Raw genomic sequence first — 17585 nt, forward strand, 5'->3', positions numbered from 1 at the left:
GACAACGGAATCTGCAGCGAGAATCTTTCACTACGATACGGAATCGATAATAGTATTCGTAAAGAAGTGCATTCACCTGGGGTGGCGGTCTGGCCGAGGGGTGTCGTCCTCTTCCTTCCTCCACGGGTCCCTCCGGTCTTGATGGGCGGTGCAGGAGGTCTAGGGGCACAGAGCTCGGGGACGCGGGACTGTTCCACCCGCACGCTCCTATCGCTAACACTAATTAATGCGGGGGAGTGCAAGGTGGCGCTCCCCCCCCGTAATTCTCGCGCGATGTACTGTCCGCCCCCCCCCGCACCCTCGCATAAGGGCCGAAGGTTCGGCCTGGGACGGGCGCCTTTCCGGCTGCCACGTCACAAATAATGAGATGTCATCATTTTCTAAAAGGTTCAAAACATGTTCTCCTTTCTCTGAATCATAAATAAAATATATTAATATATGAATTATAATAAATATTTGTAAAATTCTTTCTATCTAGTAAAATTCTATCTTTAGCATGTGCAACTATGACCGTTTCAAAATTATTGACAGTGCTGAAAATATTTAATATATGTGACATGAATTGTAAGATGCATTCCGTTTCTCGCATGAAGCGCATAATGCGAACATTTTCTATAATATGTATAACATGAACTATAGATAAATGTGTGTATCATGCGTTTCATGCGAGAAACGGAATATACCTATAGTTTGTGAAGGCTGGCAATGTTTGGCAATGAATATTGGAACGCAGTCTATATTGTATTTAATAGTAAGAAATTTATAAATAAATATATATATATATGCCTTACTTATGTTTCTTTATTTATTTTTAAATATATTTTTAAAGTTACTTACCATTTATCTCATTTTCTGTCATATTAGATGCAAACAGAACAGGAGCTGTTTTTAAAAGATGTGGTGCTATTATGGCAGCATCAGGATCAATGTTTATTTCTGGTAGTGGCAGGCCACCACCAGTGGCTAGACGAGCTTGTTTTTTTATAGTTAATAATTCTCTTTGAGTTTGTTTAAGATTTGTCCAGAGTTTCTTTAGCTGTTGAACTGTACGCTGCAAAAGGGAAAACATTTATATCACTAATATATCTACAGCTATATTTCAAAACTTTTCTCTACATAGTATAATTAATTTTGTTATATTTACTTCTTGCATAATCATGGAAGAATCGTTATATCTCTTGCAAATTTCAGCCCATGCAAGTTCTTTATCATGAAGTGTTGAAGAATCACTTTTTTTAACCTCGATGACGTGCTTAAAATCTTTTAGTATCTCTAAGAAAAGTTTTTTTTCCACAGTTGTATGTTTATTCTTCGACATTTTCAAATTTCTTAATTTTAAAGATTGAAATCTTACAATGAGACAAATAGCAAATACAAATTTGTTAATTCTTCTAATCAAATGTATCAGCTTTCTCACATGTCCACTCTAACTTGTTGCACTAGTATAGTAGTACAGTTAAAAAGAACAGACCACTCTTGTTTTAACCACTTCAGCTCAAAGGAAGGATCATTTTTATTGGTTGGCCTAAAAGAAATAATACGGAAATAGCCGAATGATCAATAAGTATCACCTTAAGCAAATCTTTGTGAAGATATTCTCAAGTAGAATAAGAATTTCTTAGACAAGAACTTCTTCGCAAAGATTATCTTAATATATGTTTATGAATTATATCGATTTTAAAGTGATCTTCATTCAATAAGATAATCTTGACTAAGACGATCTTCAGTATCGCCTTGAGATTCGACTATAAATACCGACCTACGTCATTTCACGCATGTTACGTGGAAAAATCTGATCTCGCATACAAGTTTCTGTTTGTTTTCATTGTACATAATATCAAGATAATACTAATATTATGATATCCTATACCAGATAACATAAAGATAATATCATGACTGATGTCTAAAAAGACATAACCTCAATAACATCCCAGATAGCCAAATGTCAGCAATTTGCCAGCAAATTGCCGACAAACTCAATCACAGCTTTGCAGCAAATTTGCAGCATGTATACTACCATTTTGCTTACAATATGCAGGCATAGCGTGCCGAAATAATTTGAGAGCAAATTGTCAGCAACAAACAAGACGAACATGGCGAGCACGATGTGACGGCATATTTGCGGCAAAAACCGAACAAACCTTGCCGAGCACGGTGTGACGGCATATTTACGGCGAAAATCGAGCAAACCTTGCCGAGCACTGTATGACGGCATATTTGAGGCAAAAACCGAGCAAACCTTGTCGAGCACGGTGTGATGGCATATTTGCGGCAAAAACCGAGCAAACCTTGCCGAGCACGGTGCGACGGCATATTTGCCGCAAAAACTGAACAAACCTTGCCGTATTTATTTTAATGTTCCCCCCCTCATGATAAATATGTAATTTACCAATGAAACTTTTCATCTTTTATGAGTATTCACACTTCAGGTGAAATTGGGATTAGTTACGAGTAAATAATAAAACTACATTGATAATAAGTAATTTTATTGTGGCATTGAAAAGTGCTGCATGATTTTTTTATTCTCCTAGGCCGGTATTCATAGTCGGATCTTATATTTAAGACCGTCTTAAGTTTATCTTCAAATATTGTCTGGATCATTTCATTCGCTACTAAGTATTTGAAGATGAATTTAAGGTAGTTTTAAATATAAGATTCAACTATGAATAAATTGGTGTTTCCACTCGTGGACGGGACAAATTCCATTCAATTCTGAAATATAATACGAAATATAAGAGAAAATGTATTGTATAGTACAATATTAAAAATTTGACAGATACATTTATAAAATTTGTTAACGTACCTTTTGCAAAAGACGCTGCCTGTGTGTAATGTTGCCTGATTTATATATTGTTTTTTTTAAGGAGGGGAAAAATCCATCATGGACACATCAACTTGGGTAGTGCCGGACTCCTACCGGCTAAAAAACCCCTCTGAATCCTCTTCTTGTCTGGAGATCCAACCTGTGAACAAAACAAGTTTGTACAGTTTAATATATTGCATAATTTGTGTATATTGAATTTTTATTCTCCTGCAATATTAATTAACATGCGATTTCTCGCTTCAAATTTAATGAAATAATCATTAGTATAATAAAAGTTCAAAGTGCTTACCTATAAAGTGAAACTAGGAAGATTTTCTTGTTTAATTATCACTATGGTCTTCTTCTCCTTCCTCGGTCCAAAAGTTGTGTCTGCTGCGATTAGGTCCTGCTGCACGTGGTTGACGCTGCTTGTTCCTGTGTCTCTGCTTGGCTGTCCGTAGAGCTTCTCGCATCTCTATTTGAAATTCTGACCGTGTCGGCTTATTGAAATGTTGATTCCTGCATACTCCTTCTAAAAAAAGTTGACATATATACAATATGAAACGATTAATAATTTTGAACACATATAAATAAAATTTAACACCTTACCATAAATTGCCATAATAAGTCTGGTATTATAAAGGGATCTTGGACCTCCTTCGCGACCCCACCAAGTAAAAGAAGCCGTGATTTCGTCCTTCATGCCTTCTTTAAAACATAAGTTTATTGCCTCCTTTAGATTGAAGCCCCCGATATAGGTGAAATAGTTTATCTGAAAAAATTATGGAAAATAAATATATTAATATACCAAGAGAGAGAGAGAGAGAGAGAGAGAGAAAGAGAGGGAGAGAGAGAGAGAGAGAGAGAGAGAGAGAGAGAGAGAGAGAGAGAGAGAGAATTTTAAATATATACAATAATATTTAAATATCTATTTACTTACCATTTTATCATATTTCTCGTCGTTCATCATTTCAAATGCTTCCATCTCAGCAAGACTACGTATTGGGAGGTTGTCCGGTTTTCGCGGCATGCGCTTTCGGTCCCGATTGGTTTCCACACATTTCAAAATAGTCTGTAGCATATTATTCGTTTTCCTGTAAGAAAAAAATAATGCCAACGTATTATTATTTGAAAATTAAACTTATAAGTTAAATATAATGTAAAAATTATTATATGTATGTATGTTTAATGGTATATAATATTCACTTCAATTCAGCTTCATAACGATCCATACGTTCCATAATTAACCTGAAACTATTATTTGACTATTATTCATTGGAGAGAGAGAGAGAGTGTGTGTGTGTGTGTGCGTGCGCGCGCATGCGTAAGTACTTATACTCACAAAATCTGTGCTTCATTTGGCGCAGAGATGTCCGTACTTGCCATTGTTGCAGCATGCTGTTGTGTTGAAGGTTGTCCCATAGAAGAAGTCGCTAACTGAAACTGATGTTGCGAATTAGTATAACTTTGTGTTTGCATTTCAGTATTTATATGTGTATCATATGTGTGGGGGAGTACGTGATACTGGGAGGAGGTGACAGGAATGTTTTGAGGTATGGTGTATGGATATGGATGTGTTGGATGGGATGCAGAAATTGGTGGAACTGGATTATGGTTTGCATGCGTAGGAGTAATGTATGGGTATGTGTGTGATTTGTGTGTTTATAATATTATTAAAACTATTATTATTTATTGGGTTATCTGAGTCTTCAAGTGTATTTCTTAGGTCCCGAATATCTTGCTCCACGTCCTCCTCCGTGTGTTCACTTTCCATGTGCTGCATTCTTTGGCGTTTTGGACTTTCTTCTGATGATATTGTCTGATAACGTGATGGTTTCGTTATCGCTCGCTTCGGTCGATCTGCCATCTGTATAGACAAAAAATCAATTAATATTAATAGTATTAATATAACGTTTTCATTATATAATTCAATTGTTACATGCAGCATAATAATAAAGCATAATCCGCTATCAAGTTAAAATGCTTTAATTGCTGCAAGAAGAAAAGTACAACAACTATGTATTACAAACAATGCATTGTGGAACAAAATATTTTTGAATCAATATTTTATAGATATGTTTATAAGAAAAATAGTTATCGTAAAAAAGAGAAACTATGGAACTTTCGCATGTTACTAAGATTATTGTAACGTAAAGAAGAGATATACCTAAGCAACTTGTAAAATGTAATAAATGAAAAAGAAGAACACGAAACGTAAAATGCGTAAAAAAAGAAGTGTATAGAAAAGTATAGTTATAGTTACAGCAAACCATGCCTTTTAAAAAAATTATACAAATTAATATATGCTTTTCTTACTTCTGTTCCACATGTGTAATTGCTGCGATTTAATAATATAGCTGGTTTCTTTCCATTTAACATTGTGTTCTGATATTTACTGCCAGGTCTAAAAATCTATAGTTGATGTTAAATATACTATAGATATTTTTAGTTCAGGCAATGATTATCAAAAACGCAGTTTTTTATCTCAATTCCACACAAAATTTACTTTTGTTCTTACAGAAATTCTTTTGAATATTAAGGTTGAGAGAATTGTAATAGAATCAAGAGAGAGACATTCTAAACAAAATATTATTTTTCTTTATAGAATATTTGCACATCTTCCATAAAGAGGAATAATATGATATTTCATAAATTGCCCTCTTCATTTTAGTATTATACTTTTGAAATTAATATTCAAGACAAAATCTGTAAAATTAAGAAATACTATTTTTTGATAAATTGTAATTTTAAGAAATTTTATCCATTCTTCGCTTTGCATGTTTGACATCTCGGTCTGTTTCTGATACATTTTCTTCACAATTGTGGCTATTATCCATTGATGTGCAACCATGAAGAAATATTCTGTAACACTTTACATTAGGCTTTTTCTGTTTAACAGTATCGCTAAATTTGTACGTTAACTCTTTAATAAACACATGCAGTATATTTTAGGGATCATGTAATAGAGAATCATTGACACTAACAGTAAGAAATTGATCAGTAACAATCGATTATTCTTGTAACAGTCTATTCCCAGCAAACACACGGTTACATGTAACGTACATGTTGGTTGTAATTTCCTACTCAACAATGTAACTGTTATATATCTGTGTCTAAAATTCTATAGTATACTTAACATCCACTATAGATTTTCAGACTTAGTAGCAAATATCAGAACACAGCGTTCAATAGAAAGAATTCAATTATATTATTTTATCGCAGCAGCTGCAACTAACATCCCAGCGAGAACGCTGACGACGATTCGACATCTAATCGATGTTGGAGAAATCTAAGTTATGTCTAGTCTTCTATCTTTAGTAAAATTACATGTTTTAGAATTCATTCGTAATATATCGACGTCAGGGTTTACTTCTCATGTCTAGTTTACTCCAAATATCGTAGACAATGCAATAAACGTTTTAGACGTCTAATTGATGTTGATTCAGTGTCTACCCAGATAGCACACGGACGTTCACTGGACACTTTATATGTCCATTATTTTACAAAAGACGTCCATAGGACGTACGTTTGTCACAACTTCGGACATCCATCGGACATGGACGTCCGATGGACGTACATCGGGCGTCTTACACAGGTCCGATGTCCAAATAAGAACATCCTTGTTACGTCCAATTTATGTCCACGGACGTAAATCGGACATACGGACATAAATTGGACGTGAAACGTACATCCATTGGATGTCGGGTGCTATCTGGGTATTCAACTGCCATTTCTCTCTGGGAAATTGTTTTTGTGTAGCTTAAATATTAATTAATTAATTAATTAATTAGATGTGCAACGCAATATGTGATATGTAACGCGAGACGTCCAATGAGCGTGCAACTTTTATGAAATAATTGAAAACTCATTAGATATCGCGTGTCACTTATCATATATTGCTCATTATATCGGCTGCGAGAACCTTAAAAAAGCGAAAGCGCCAAAAATAAAAACACATCAACAGTCACTGTTGAAGTCAATGTTAATTTTAAATTTATAATTTAACATAGGTTGCGGCTCATCTAGTTGGCCACAAATGTTACATAGTTCCATATAAGCCAATCACAACCCATATTTTAGTGCTATGAAGCATTCGTAGCATTTCATGGACTCTAGCCGTGATACAACGTGTCGTTTGCCTGACTAGCTAGTCAGCGACGTCAGAGTTTTCGCTGGGAGAGTAATTGTTAATCCATTACGTGATTTATTATACATTATGGCTGATCTTCCAGTAAGTATATAAACTTATTTTTATTATTGTTCTGTTCCTGTTTTATTGTAATTAAAAGTAATACGAGCATGATCGATGACATAACCTCTTCTTCCTGTGTTTCCATTATGTGTCATGGAATTCTGATATTTAATGACATGGATTTATATGAATACATATGCAGAATACAAAATTTTTTCATATGTATATTATGTATTATTTGCATATATTATTAGGTGCGCAACTAAGTTCTCGCTGTTTTTTTGATGAAAATGCAACTTTATTGTGAAAAAATGGTTACAAATGAATCGTTCAAAATATTGCCCAACGCTAGCGACAACTTTTTCCCATCTTTCTGGCAGAGCTCGAATACCGTCACGGTAGAAGTGTTCGTCTTTTGAGGCCATCCACGAATCAAGCCATTTTGAGATGTCTTCATATGAGCGGAACTGCTGATTAGCCAGACCATGTGCCATCGAACGGAACAAGTAATAATCGGACGGCGCAATATCTGGGGAATATGGCGGGTGGGGTAGGACTTCCCATTTGAGCGTTTCTAAGTAGGTTTTAACGGGTTTGGCAACGTGAGGCCGAGCGTTGTCATGCTGTAGAATCACTTTTTCGTGCCTCTGCTCATATTGTGGCCGCTTTTCGCGCAGTGCTCGGCTCAATCGCATCAATTGAGTTCGATACCGTTCCCCAGTGATGGTTTCGTTCGGTTTCAACAACTCATAATAAATAACACCGCCCTGGTCCCACCAAATACACAGCAAAACCTTCGCAGCGTGAATATTCGGCCGAGCCGACGACGTAGAAGCATGACCGGGCAGTCCCCATGATTTTGTTCTCTTTGGGTTGCTGTAATGGATCCATTTTTCATCACCCGTAACGATGCGATGAAGAAAACCCTTCCTTTTTTGCCGCTGGAGCAGTTGTTCACAGGCGAAAAAACGACGCTCAACGTCTCTTGGCTTCAAATCATAAGGAACCCAAGTTCCTAGTTTTTGAATCATTCCCAATCGCTTGGAAATGGCTTGGCGGGTAACTCCTAATGCTGAAGCAAGCTCTTTTTGCGTTTGGCACGGATCCTCATCGAGCAATGCCTCCAATTCAGCGTCTTCGAAGGTTTTTGGCCTTCCTTCACGCGAACGGTCGTCAACATCGAAATCACCGTCTTTGAAGCGACGGAACCAATCACGGCACGTTGTTTCACTTAGAGCAGCATCTCCGTAAACTTTTTGGAGTTCTCGATGCGCTTCAGCCGCCGTTTTCTTCGAATGAAAGAAGAAAAGCAACACTTCCCGCAAATGACGATTATTTGGCACAAAATCAGACATTTTCACACAACCAAAAGTATATGACGCAAAAACAAAATCACTAATGTGTCAAAGCGGTTTGTTTACCATATGTCTAAGCTTGGTTCATGACGTTTTGGTTATGTCACAATCGACCAGCACTTACTACTGGAGCCATCTCTTGAAAAACAGCGGGAACTTAGTTGCGCACCTAATATATTATATTATTATGTGTACATTATATTATTTATTAGATGGTATATTTATTAGATATGTATATGATGTGTTACTTATTAATCAACAAAATTTATAAAGTATTTACTCAGTAAGCAATCTGTTACAAGATCGTTGACAAATTGGTGACATATTTGAGCAGGACGTGTTAATAGATTTAAAATTATTTGGACAACAAAATGCTGTTTTGCACTTGCATTCTGTCTGCTGACAAAATATTACAGCAGATTCATAGCAGAAACTGAATAGGTAGGTACAAATAATAAATTACAAACTCTGCTTAGTTTCTATCATCAATCAGCTGTCAAATTTTATCAGCAGATCGTTACATTATTGGTATCAGTCTGACAACATCTGTCTGACCACTCCAGGAAAAAAAGATTATATATGGATTTTGTTCAAAAACATGATCTTATTATAACCCATAATATTTGCATTTCCATACGTGTACACTTGTAAGCAAAATGATTGAAAAATATTTTCAATAAGTTTTGAAACGCACAAAATTGCCAGACCAATTTTGGAATATTATTTTGCCGCTATAATTATGCAATATATTAAGCTGCTGTGTTGAACAAATGTATTTTGAAGAACAATCTTTTATTACTGATTTCCTTGTAATATATTCTCGTGTTATGATATATTCTTGTTTTCTTTAGCGTTTGTTGCTATTGATATTTGCAGCTTTATATTTAAAATTATTTATTCTTATAATTTGTATAGAATAGTTACCTTACCTTTTAGTTGATGCAATCACTTATACAGATAGCCTGATTTCATCATAAGAGGCAGCTTGTCAATATCTATGGTGCAAAGATAGTTTTTGGTATATATCTGTCCTTTTCTTTTGGTTGCTTGGTGAGAACTAGTAGTAACTGAAATTTTATGAACAGATAATGAAAATCAATTTAAAGAAAATTTTAGCAAAATTTTTCTATCAGGAAAGATATATACTAAACGCTATATCTACACTATAAATGCAAATATGTTGGCTCTTGCAATAGGAGCCAATGTACACTCAAACGCAAAAAACCCGGTACACTAAAAATTTGGGAAAAAATTACAAAATTTCAAATGATCATAACTTGGTAAATAATGAAGATACAAATATGCGCAGAAATGCAAAATGAAGCTTGAAACATCCTCTTTAAGAATATCTGAATGGCAATTATGCTCGGCCATTTTTTTCAAAATGGCGGATGATAAAGTGAGAGGATGCAAAATTGATAATCAAAGGTCCGTGTTTGCGATGATGCATGGTGTGCATCAGGTATCGCAGCGTAATGGGACCAAATGCACATGAAAGTATACAGTGTTATCTTTAAAATGCTACTTTACCGAGCTCGATGTGATCATTTTTCATTGAGTTGTTCCAAATTTTGCTAAAAATGCGGTTTTCTTGTTAAATTTGCATAATTCAGTGAATAAGTATCGCATCAAGCTCTATAACGAAGTATTTTAAAGAAAACATTCTATACTTTTAGGTACTTTTCGTCCCATTGAGCTGCGACACTTACTTTGCTCCATGCGCCGTCGCACGCTCGAACCTTCTTTTAGCAACTTTTCATGTTCTCCTTTTTATCACCCGCCATTTTGAAAAAATATCGTTGCGCACAATTTCGATAGATCTTTCGAAAAGTACGGTTTCAAAGCTTTCAAACCGTTTTTGAAATTTGCTGCTAGGATATTTAGGTGTCGAGATATTCAATTTCGAATTTGCAACAAATGTCGATTCAGCGAGGCTTAAGGGGCTAAGAGGCTCTGCGGTTTGTTTGGCTCTTTCATAATTTCAATAGCTGTGTTCATGTTTCTCTATATAATAATTTACGTAACTTGCACAATATATTCAATGATTTGCATTTATTATTTTGAAAGCCAGGGAAATGAAAGTAAAATTCAATTTAGGTTCTTCATTTTGCGTAATCGATATTACGTAATAAAGATGAATTGCGTTTTAAGATACCGCTGTCATTAGCTCAAATTATGGTTGTAAGTCTTCCCAATATAAACCGCATGGAGTTTCACTGGTAGGAAAAGTCCCATTGTATGTAGTGTGTGTGTGTGTGTGTGTATGTGTGAGTTTGTATACCACAAGGATAAGGACCCCGCGGTTCGTCAGCTCCACAGTATTTCAAGATTTCACACCCTCCTTGAGGTGTGTGTGTGTGTGTGTGTGTGTGTGTGTGTGTGTGGTATTACAGCAGAGATAAGGACCCCGCAGTTCGTCACTCCTGCAGTAATTAATGACTCCAAACCCTCTCTGCTGTGTGTGTGGTGTGTGTGTACTAATAGTGGGTATGACTGCCTCGTGCGCGTATTACCTCATTCATACGATCAGGCATACTCCTTATTAGTCTTTTAATTTCATCCTGCGTAATTGTATTCCATTCGTTTTCGAGAATTATTCGCAGTTCTCGCAGTGACTGAGGAGCAGGTACGTGATTTCGTATTTTCCTGCCGAGGTTGTCCCATAAGTGTTCGATTGGATTTAAATCTGGACTATTTGCTGGCCAATCGAGTCGATTTACGCCAACTTCATCGAAGAAATCAAGCACTCTTTTCGCAGTGTGTGGTCGAGCATTGTCTTGCATAAACAAGAAGTTCTCTCCGATGAAGGGTGCGTACGGAACAACATACGGAATGAGTATGTCTTCCACGTATACATCTGCGTTCATATTCTTGTCAAAAAAGTGCAGATCTGTATGAGCATTAGCTGAAATTCCTGCCCAAATCATTACAGAGCCTCCATTGTAGCTATGCCTCTCACTTACCGTACAGTCTGCAAATCGTTCTCCACCGCGACGATAAACTCGTTCTCGTCCATCTGGAGAATAGACACAAAAACGAGATTCATCGCTAAAGAGTACTTTGCTCCAGTCTGCGTAAGTCCAGTCTCTATGCTCAACTGCAAAATTGAGTCGAGCTATGCGATGGTGACATTTAAGCAAAGGTACAGCTGCTGGCCTGCGCGAAAGCAGATTTTGTTCCTTTAATCTTCTCCGAACAGTGTTAACGGATACATTATTGTTGCGGACATCCCTTAAATTGTTTCTAATTTGAACAGATGTTCGATGTCTGTCTCTTAACGAATTTGAAACAATAAATCGGTCATCATTGTGATTGGTACATCGAGGACGTCCCGAACCAGGCTTTCTATGGAAAGAATTGGTTTGTAAGTACCTGGCATAAGTACGTTGCACAGTTGACACTGACAAATCAAGTGCCTGAGCAACGTACCTTCGACTTCTGCCATCTTCAATTAAAGCAATAACTTGAGCAGCCTTTTCAGGATTTATCGTCGCCATAATCGACGCAATAATTTCGATGCAAAACAATCAATTATGGTTTAAATTGATGAAGTTGCACGAAGCAACGCGCCTCGAAAGGAAAAGATCACGGAAAAAGAAAAGTCGCACGAGGCAGCGCTTATCGGAGTGAACACATTCGGAAAAGGAAAATCGTTTGTCTTTGTTTATTGTCTTGGCACATACATTTAAGAAAAATCCAGTCAAGCCAGGCGTTAAAGCCCGGCGCACCGACAGAATCTCAGTCAAGCCAGAACGTAAGCCTGGCGTATCTGACAAACTCGCGAAGTCCAGCGTACAAGAGATAGTGCCACTATCGGCGGTGGACCGTATGAAGGCCAAAAGCTGTACGAAGGCAATCTCTGATCGTCTCCGCGGGCACTCTTATATGCCCTGGGCAGCTCGAACTCGCGTGCGAGCCGAGGGGCTCGCGCGCGCGACAACCCAGATCGCCGCGTCGCGGCGGCTTCGTGGACTAGGAGCGCCAGGGAATTTCGACGTTCAGGTGGCGTCCAGCGACTCGGCATCCCGCGCGCCGGGTCACTGCGAACTCAGGCGCGATCCTGAACAGCATATTCAAGCTGTGTACCATAATGGCCAATCGTATGGAGAAGGTAGAGAGCTAGGGACAGCTTCGCGAACTAAAGTGTATACCACAGTGATCATGCGTAACTGAAGGATAAAGAATGATAACTTTCGAAAAAAATTAAATTTCCAATTCGCAAAATTGTGTAAATTATTGTATAGAGAATAATGAACGCGGCTATTGAAATTATGAAAGAGCCAAACGAACCGCAGAGCCTCTTAGCCCCTTAAGCCTCGCTGAATCGACATTTGTTGCAAATTCGAAATTGAATATCTCGACACCTAAATATCCTAGCAGCAAATTTCAAAAACGGTTTGAAAGCTTTGAAACCGTACTTTTCGAAAGATCTATCGAAATTGTGCGCAACGATATTTTTTCAAAATGGCGGGTGATAAAAAGGAGAACATGAAAAGTTGCTAAAAGAAGGTTCGAGCGTGCGACGGCGCATGGAGCAAAGTAAGTGTCGCAGCTCAATGGGACGAAAAGTACCTAAAAGTATAGAATGTTTTCTTTAAAATACTTCGTTATAGAGCTTGATGCGATACTTATTCACTGAATTATGCAAATTTAACAAGAAAACCGCATTTTTAGCAAAATTTGGAACAACTCAATGAAAAATGATCACATCGAGCTCGGTAAAGTAGCATTTTAAAGATAACACTGTATACTTTCATGTGCATTTGGTCCCATTACGCTGCGATACCTGATGCACACCATGCATCATCGCAAACACGGACCTTTGATTATCAATTTTGCATCCTCTCACTTTATCATCCGCCATTTTGAAAAAAATGGCCGAGCATAATTGCCATTCAGATATTCTTAAAGAGGATGTTTCAAGCTTCATTTTGCATTTCTGCGCATATTTGTATCTTCATTATTTACCAAGTTATGATCATTTGAAATTTTGTAATTTTTTCCCAAATTTTTAGTGTACCGGGTTTTTTGCGTTTGAGTGTATTTATATAAGTCTATATATTTAACCGGCCCACATACATAAAATGAAATATCTAGTATATATATGATTCTTAAACATTTATGCTGCTGTAAATAAATTTTTTTACTTGGTGTGGTTCCTTCAGATTCAGAGTAAATGTTACAAATGCAGGCTACGTAGAAAAGCAGAGAAAGAAAGACAGAGAAAAATTAGACGTTATAAAGTAGAGAAAATAGTGACACAAAATAAGGAATCTTTTGAAGAAAAATCTAGTGACTCAGATGGAAACTATAATAATTCATTAGAACAACCTGAAAGATTTTGTGATCAGAGTCAAGAAATTATATCTTCCACATTTTTACGTGACAGAAGTGAACATTGTAGAGAATCTCACTCATCTGACTATGAGTACGACATTAATAACGATGGTTATTTTTCTTCTGATAGCGAGGAAGAATTGCATCAATGGTCGAGTAGTGGCAATATGAGTGATAATAGTGAAAATGAACTATTTGAGAGTAATAGTGATAATGAGGATGATATGTACGAATTTCCAAATGATGAAGCTGTAACGGTAACGCCCGCGGGGTTCGGTGCGATCGGTCGCCCCACCGTCGCGCTCGGCTCGCCGCTTCCGCGACGCCTCGCTCGCCGCCGCGTCGGTGCGTTACTCGGGTGAAGGGCTAATTCAAGGCAGCTTCTCGGAAGAAATGTGTGTTCAGCGTTTCTGTGTTAACAAGTTGGGTGCGTCCCGCAAGGCCCCCCGTTTATTTAAAAGACGTTCGATGCTATATAATATACATATATATATATATATATATATATAAGTGTATATGGGCGGCTCACTGGCCCGGTGTGGCGTCGGCGATGTCCGTTCCTTGGTGCCCGTGATTCCTGCGTAGCCGCGATCCCGCGGATAGGGTGGTCCCCTATCCGCGGGATCAGAGGGGATGTTCCGCGGCCTCTTGGCGGTCCGACGTCCTCGACCACGAGTCCTGTTGAGGGCGACTTACGCCAGCTGTTCTTTGGATAAGCGAGAAGTGGTTTATTCCGGGCAGCTTACCCCGGTCATAAAGTCGGACAAGCACTGATAATTCCGCGAACCGATGCTTTGGAAATATTCTACGTCGGTGGCCAACGGCTGCCGATGCAGACGGACGAACACTTATCCTCGCGCACAGGAATTTAGAAATTTATCTACGTCGGTGGCTAATTGCTATCGACGCAGACGGACGAGCACTTATGAATCGCGAAACGGCGGCGAACTGCTGCCGTTTGGTCGGAAACAGATACTTAGAAATATTCTGTGTCGGTGGCTAACTGCTGCCGACACAGACGGACGAGCACTTATAAATCCGCGAACAGAGACTTAGAAATATTCTGTGCCGGTGGCTAACTGCTGCCGACATAGACGGACGAATACGGTAAATTCGCGAACAGATACTTAGAAATATTCTGTGCCGGTGGCTAACTGCTGCCGACACAGACGGACGAGCACGTATAAATCCGCGAACAGATACCTAGAAATATTCTGTGCCGGTGGCTAACTGCTGCCGACACAGACGGATGAGCACGTATAAATCCGCGAACAGATACCTAGAAATATTCTGTGCCGGTGGCTAACTGCTGCCGACACAGACGGATGAGCACGTATAAATCCGCGAACAGATACCTAGAAATATTCTGTGCCGGTGGCTAACTGCTGCCGACACAGACGGACGAATACGGTAATTTCGCGAACAGATACTTAGAAATATTCTGTGCCGGTGGTTAATTGCTGCCGACACAGATAGACGAATACGGTAAATCCGCGAACAGGTACTTAGAATTATTCTGTGTCGGTGGCTAACTGCTGCCGACACAGACGGACGAATACGGTAAATTCGCGAACAGAGACTTAGAAATATTCTGTGCCGGTGGCTAACTGCTGCCGACACAGACGGACGAATACGGTATAAATCCGCGAACGGATACTTAGAAATATTCTGTGCCGGTGGCTAACTGCTGCCAACACGGATGGACGAATACGGTAATCTCGCGAACAGATACTTAGAATTATTCTGTGCCGGTGGCTAACTGCTGCCGACACAGACGGACGAGCACGTATAAATCCGCGAACAGATACCTAGAAATATTCTGTGCCGGTGGCTAACTGCTGCCGACACAGACGGACGAATACGGTAATCTCGCGAACAGATATTTAGAATTATTCTATGTCGGTGGCTAACTGCTGCCGACACAGACGGACGAATACGGTAACTTCGCGAACGGATACTTAGAGATATTTTGTGCTAGTGGCTAACTGCTGCCGACATAGACGGACAAGTACGGTAAAGTCGCGATGCCTGGTCGGCCGACGAGGCTCGGCTGCCGGGTCTTGTAAAAGTTCCCGGTGGTTCGGTACGGTGTGGAAGCTTTATTCACCGGCGGATGCCTTGCCTTCTCGTCGACTTCTCTTCACGGTTCTCGCTGGAGCTCTCCTTGGTAGCTGATCTGGTGGACTCACTGTCTCTCACGGTCTCCCTCGATCTCTCGTCCAGAGCGGGTTTTATACCCTAAATTCCTCTCGACGATCGGTGGCCGATAATCTGGGGATTAGTTTCCCCCGATTTCCCGGAAAATCGCGCATGCGATTTTCGCAAATTACCCCTTTCTGGGGGGACCGATCTTCCCCGACCGCTTCGCAGAATTCGGCTTTTTCCGGCGGTCTTGCGGGTTGCCGCGGCATAGGTGTTGCCGGGCGCTTGGCGATGATTTCTCGCGATCGTGTGACGATCGGTGGTCGCCGTCACACGATAGTAACGGGGGTAAAAAAACTCCTCGTTACAAAGCCAAAGAAATATATGTAACACAAACAATTCGTGAGTGGGCATTAAAAGGAGTTCTCTCCATGAAAAAACTCAATGATTTATTATCAAGACTAGAAGTAGTATATCCCAATTTGCCAACGAACTATAAGACATTATTAAAGACTCCCTCTTATTTAAATATTATAGAGTTGGAACAAGCCCAAATATGGTATAAAGGTATACGATTTAATCTTGATGCTATGTTATTGGAAGAATATTTAGAGACATATCATCAAATTTGCATTGATGTGAACATAGATGGGCTTCCAATTTTTAAAAGCTCACCTCTTAAATTTGGCCAATATTAGGTCGTCTTAATGGTTCAGAAAATGAGCCGTTTGTTATAAGCATTTATTTTGGAAGGACAAATCCTATTGATGTAAGAAGCTTCTTAAATGAATTTGTATATGAAGTTGAAGATTTGTCTCAAAATGGTTATACTTTTAATGATATAACATCCCTTTCTTATAAGGAATTTTATCCTGATGCACCTGCTCGTTCGTTGGTGAAATGCTGTATAGGACATGGAGGATACGGATCGTGTGAAAAATGCATTGTTATAGAGAAACTGTCCATTCAAGATGAGTTTTTCTTGACCTCATGCACCTTTAGAACAGACGAATCGTTTAAAAATAAAGAACAAGCTCTTCATCATTGTGGAAAATCTCCTTCTGAGCAAATAATATTAGAATGGTTTCTCAAATTCAGGTAGATCCCATTTCACTTAGTTGGCATGGTGTGTTAGGACGGCCTGCTGGACGTTTGCACACATGGAATTGACGCCATGGAAATATACAGAGAAATTAGCACGATATATCTTCTTTACCTTCTTCCTTAGCAGATACCTGTCCAAGAGATTTTCTAAGAAAGCCAAGATCCATTAAAGAATAGGACTACATATAAAAACTACTGAAAAACGTCGTCTATGTCTTTATGATGGTATGTTCTTTTAAAAGATTACTGTCCAAAAATATATTTACACCATTATCTAATGTTACACGGTGCACTTACTATTCTTTCAGTCCCTGCTTGCTTTCAGTCCAGAAGATATGCTGTATTATGCTAATATTTGTTGCGAGCGTTTATTTAATCATTCTATGAATTTATGGTTCAAAATGTTTGTGTGTATAATGTACATGCAACTTGCTCACTTAACTCAGGAATGATTCGCATGTTCGTTAGATAAATTTAATCCTTTCCTTTTTGAGAATTTTTTATAAATCTCTCAAAAGTTCTCTTAAATCGGGTTACAAACCTTTGCATCAAGCTGCACGTCGGCGATTGGAGGAAAGAACTGTGTCTATATCGGTTAAACATCTTCCAATCTCATGATAAAGAAATTATTTTGTCACATAGACATCATTAT

At 38.5% G+C, this 17585-nt stretch overlaps 1 protein-coding gene and 2 long non-coding RNA genes across 3 annotated transcripts; all 3 read right to left on the reverse strand.

Annotated features, from left to right (window-relative positions):
• Positions 1-376: 376 nt before the first annotated feature.
• Positions 377-871, reverse strand: LOC112589341 (uncharacterized). Its single transcript, XR_003113480.1, has 3 exons — positions 838-871; positions 684-734; positions 377-410 (listed from the first exon to the last, which is right to left on the reverse strand). It is a non-coding gene; the product is annotated as an uncharacterized LOC112589341 (long non-coding RNA).
• Positions 872-1016: 145 nt separating this feature from the next.
• Positions 1017-1220, reverse strand: LOC112589340 (uncharacterized). Its single transcript, XR_003113479.1, has 2 exons — positions 1145-1220; positions 1017-1051 (listed from the first exon to the last, which is right to left on the reverse strand). It is a non-coding gene; the product is annotated as an uncharacterized LOC112589340 (long non-coding RNA).
• Positions 1221-3144: 1924 nt separating this feature from the next.
• Positions 3145-4282, reverse strand: LOC112589342 (uncharacterized). Its single transcript, XM_025302240.1, has 4 exons — positions 4146-4282; positions 3744-3897; positions 3413-3575; positions 3145-3335 (listed from the first exon to the last, which is right to left on the reverse strand). The coding sequence occupies exons 1-4, from the start codon at positions 4280-4282 to the stop codon at positions 3145-3147; spliced, it is 645 nt and encodes a 214-aa protein (XP_025158025.1).
• Between the last annotated feature and the right edge of the window lie 13303 nt (positions 4283-17585).

The sequence above is a fragment of the Harpegnathos saltator genome, unplaced genomic scaffold (genome assembly GCF_003227715.2).
Source record: "Harpegnathos saltator strain DR-91 unplaced genomic scaffold, Hsal_v8.6 scaffold474, whole genome shotgun sequence".
Taxonomy (NCBI): domain Eukaryota; kingdom Metazoa; phylum Arthropoda; class Insecta; order Hymenoptera; family Formicidae; genus Harpegnathos; species Harpegnathos saltator.

Coding starts and splice junctions, on each gene's coding strand:
- LOC112589342 (XM_025302240.1), bottom strand. CDS start 4,282: ATGCAAACACAAAGTTATACTAATTCGCAACATCAGTTTCAGTTAGCG. Junction 3,898..4,145: donor CCAAATGAAGCACAGATTTT/GTGAGTATAAGT, acceptor TTTTTCTTACAG/GAAAACGAATAATATGCTAC. Junction 3,576..3,743: donor ACGAGAAATATGATAAAATG/GTAAGTAAATAG, acceptor TAATTTTTTCAG/ATAAACTATTTCACCTATAT.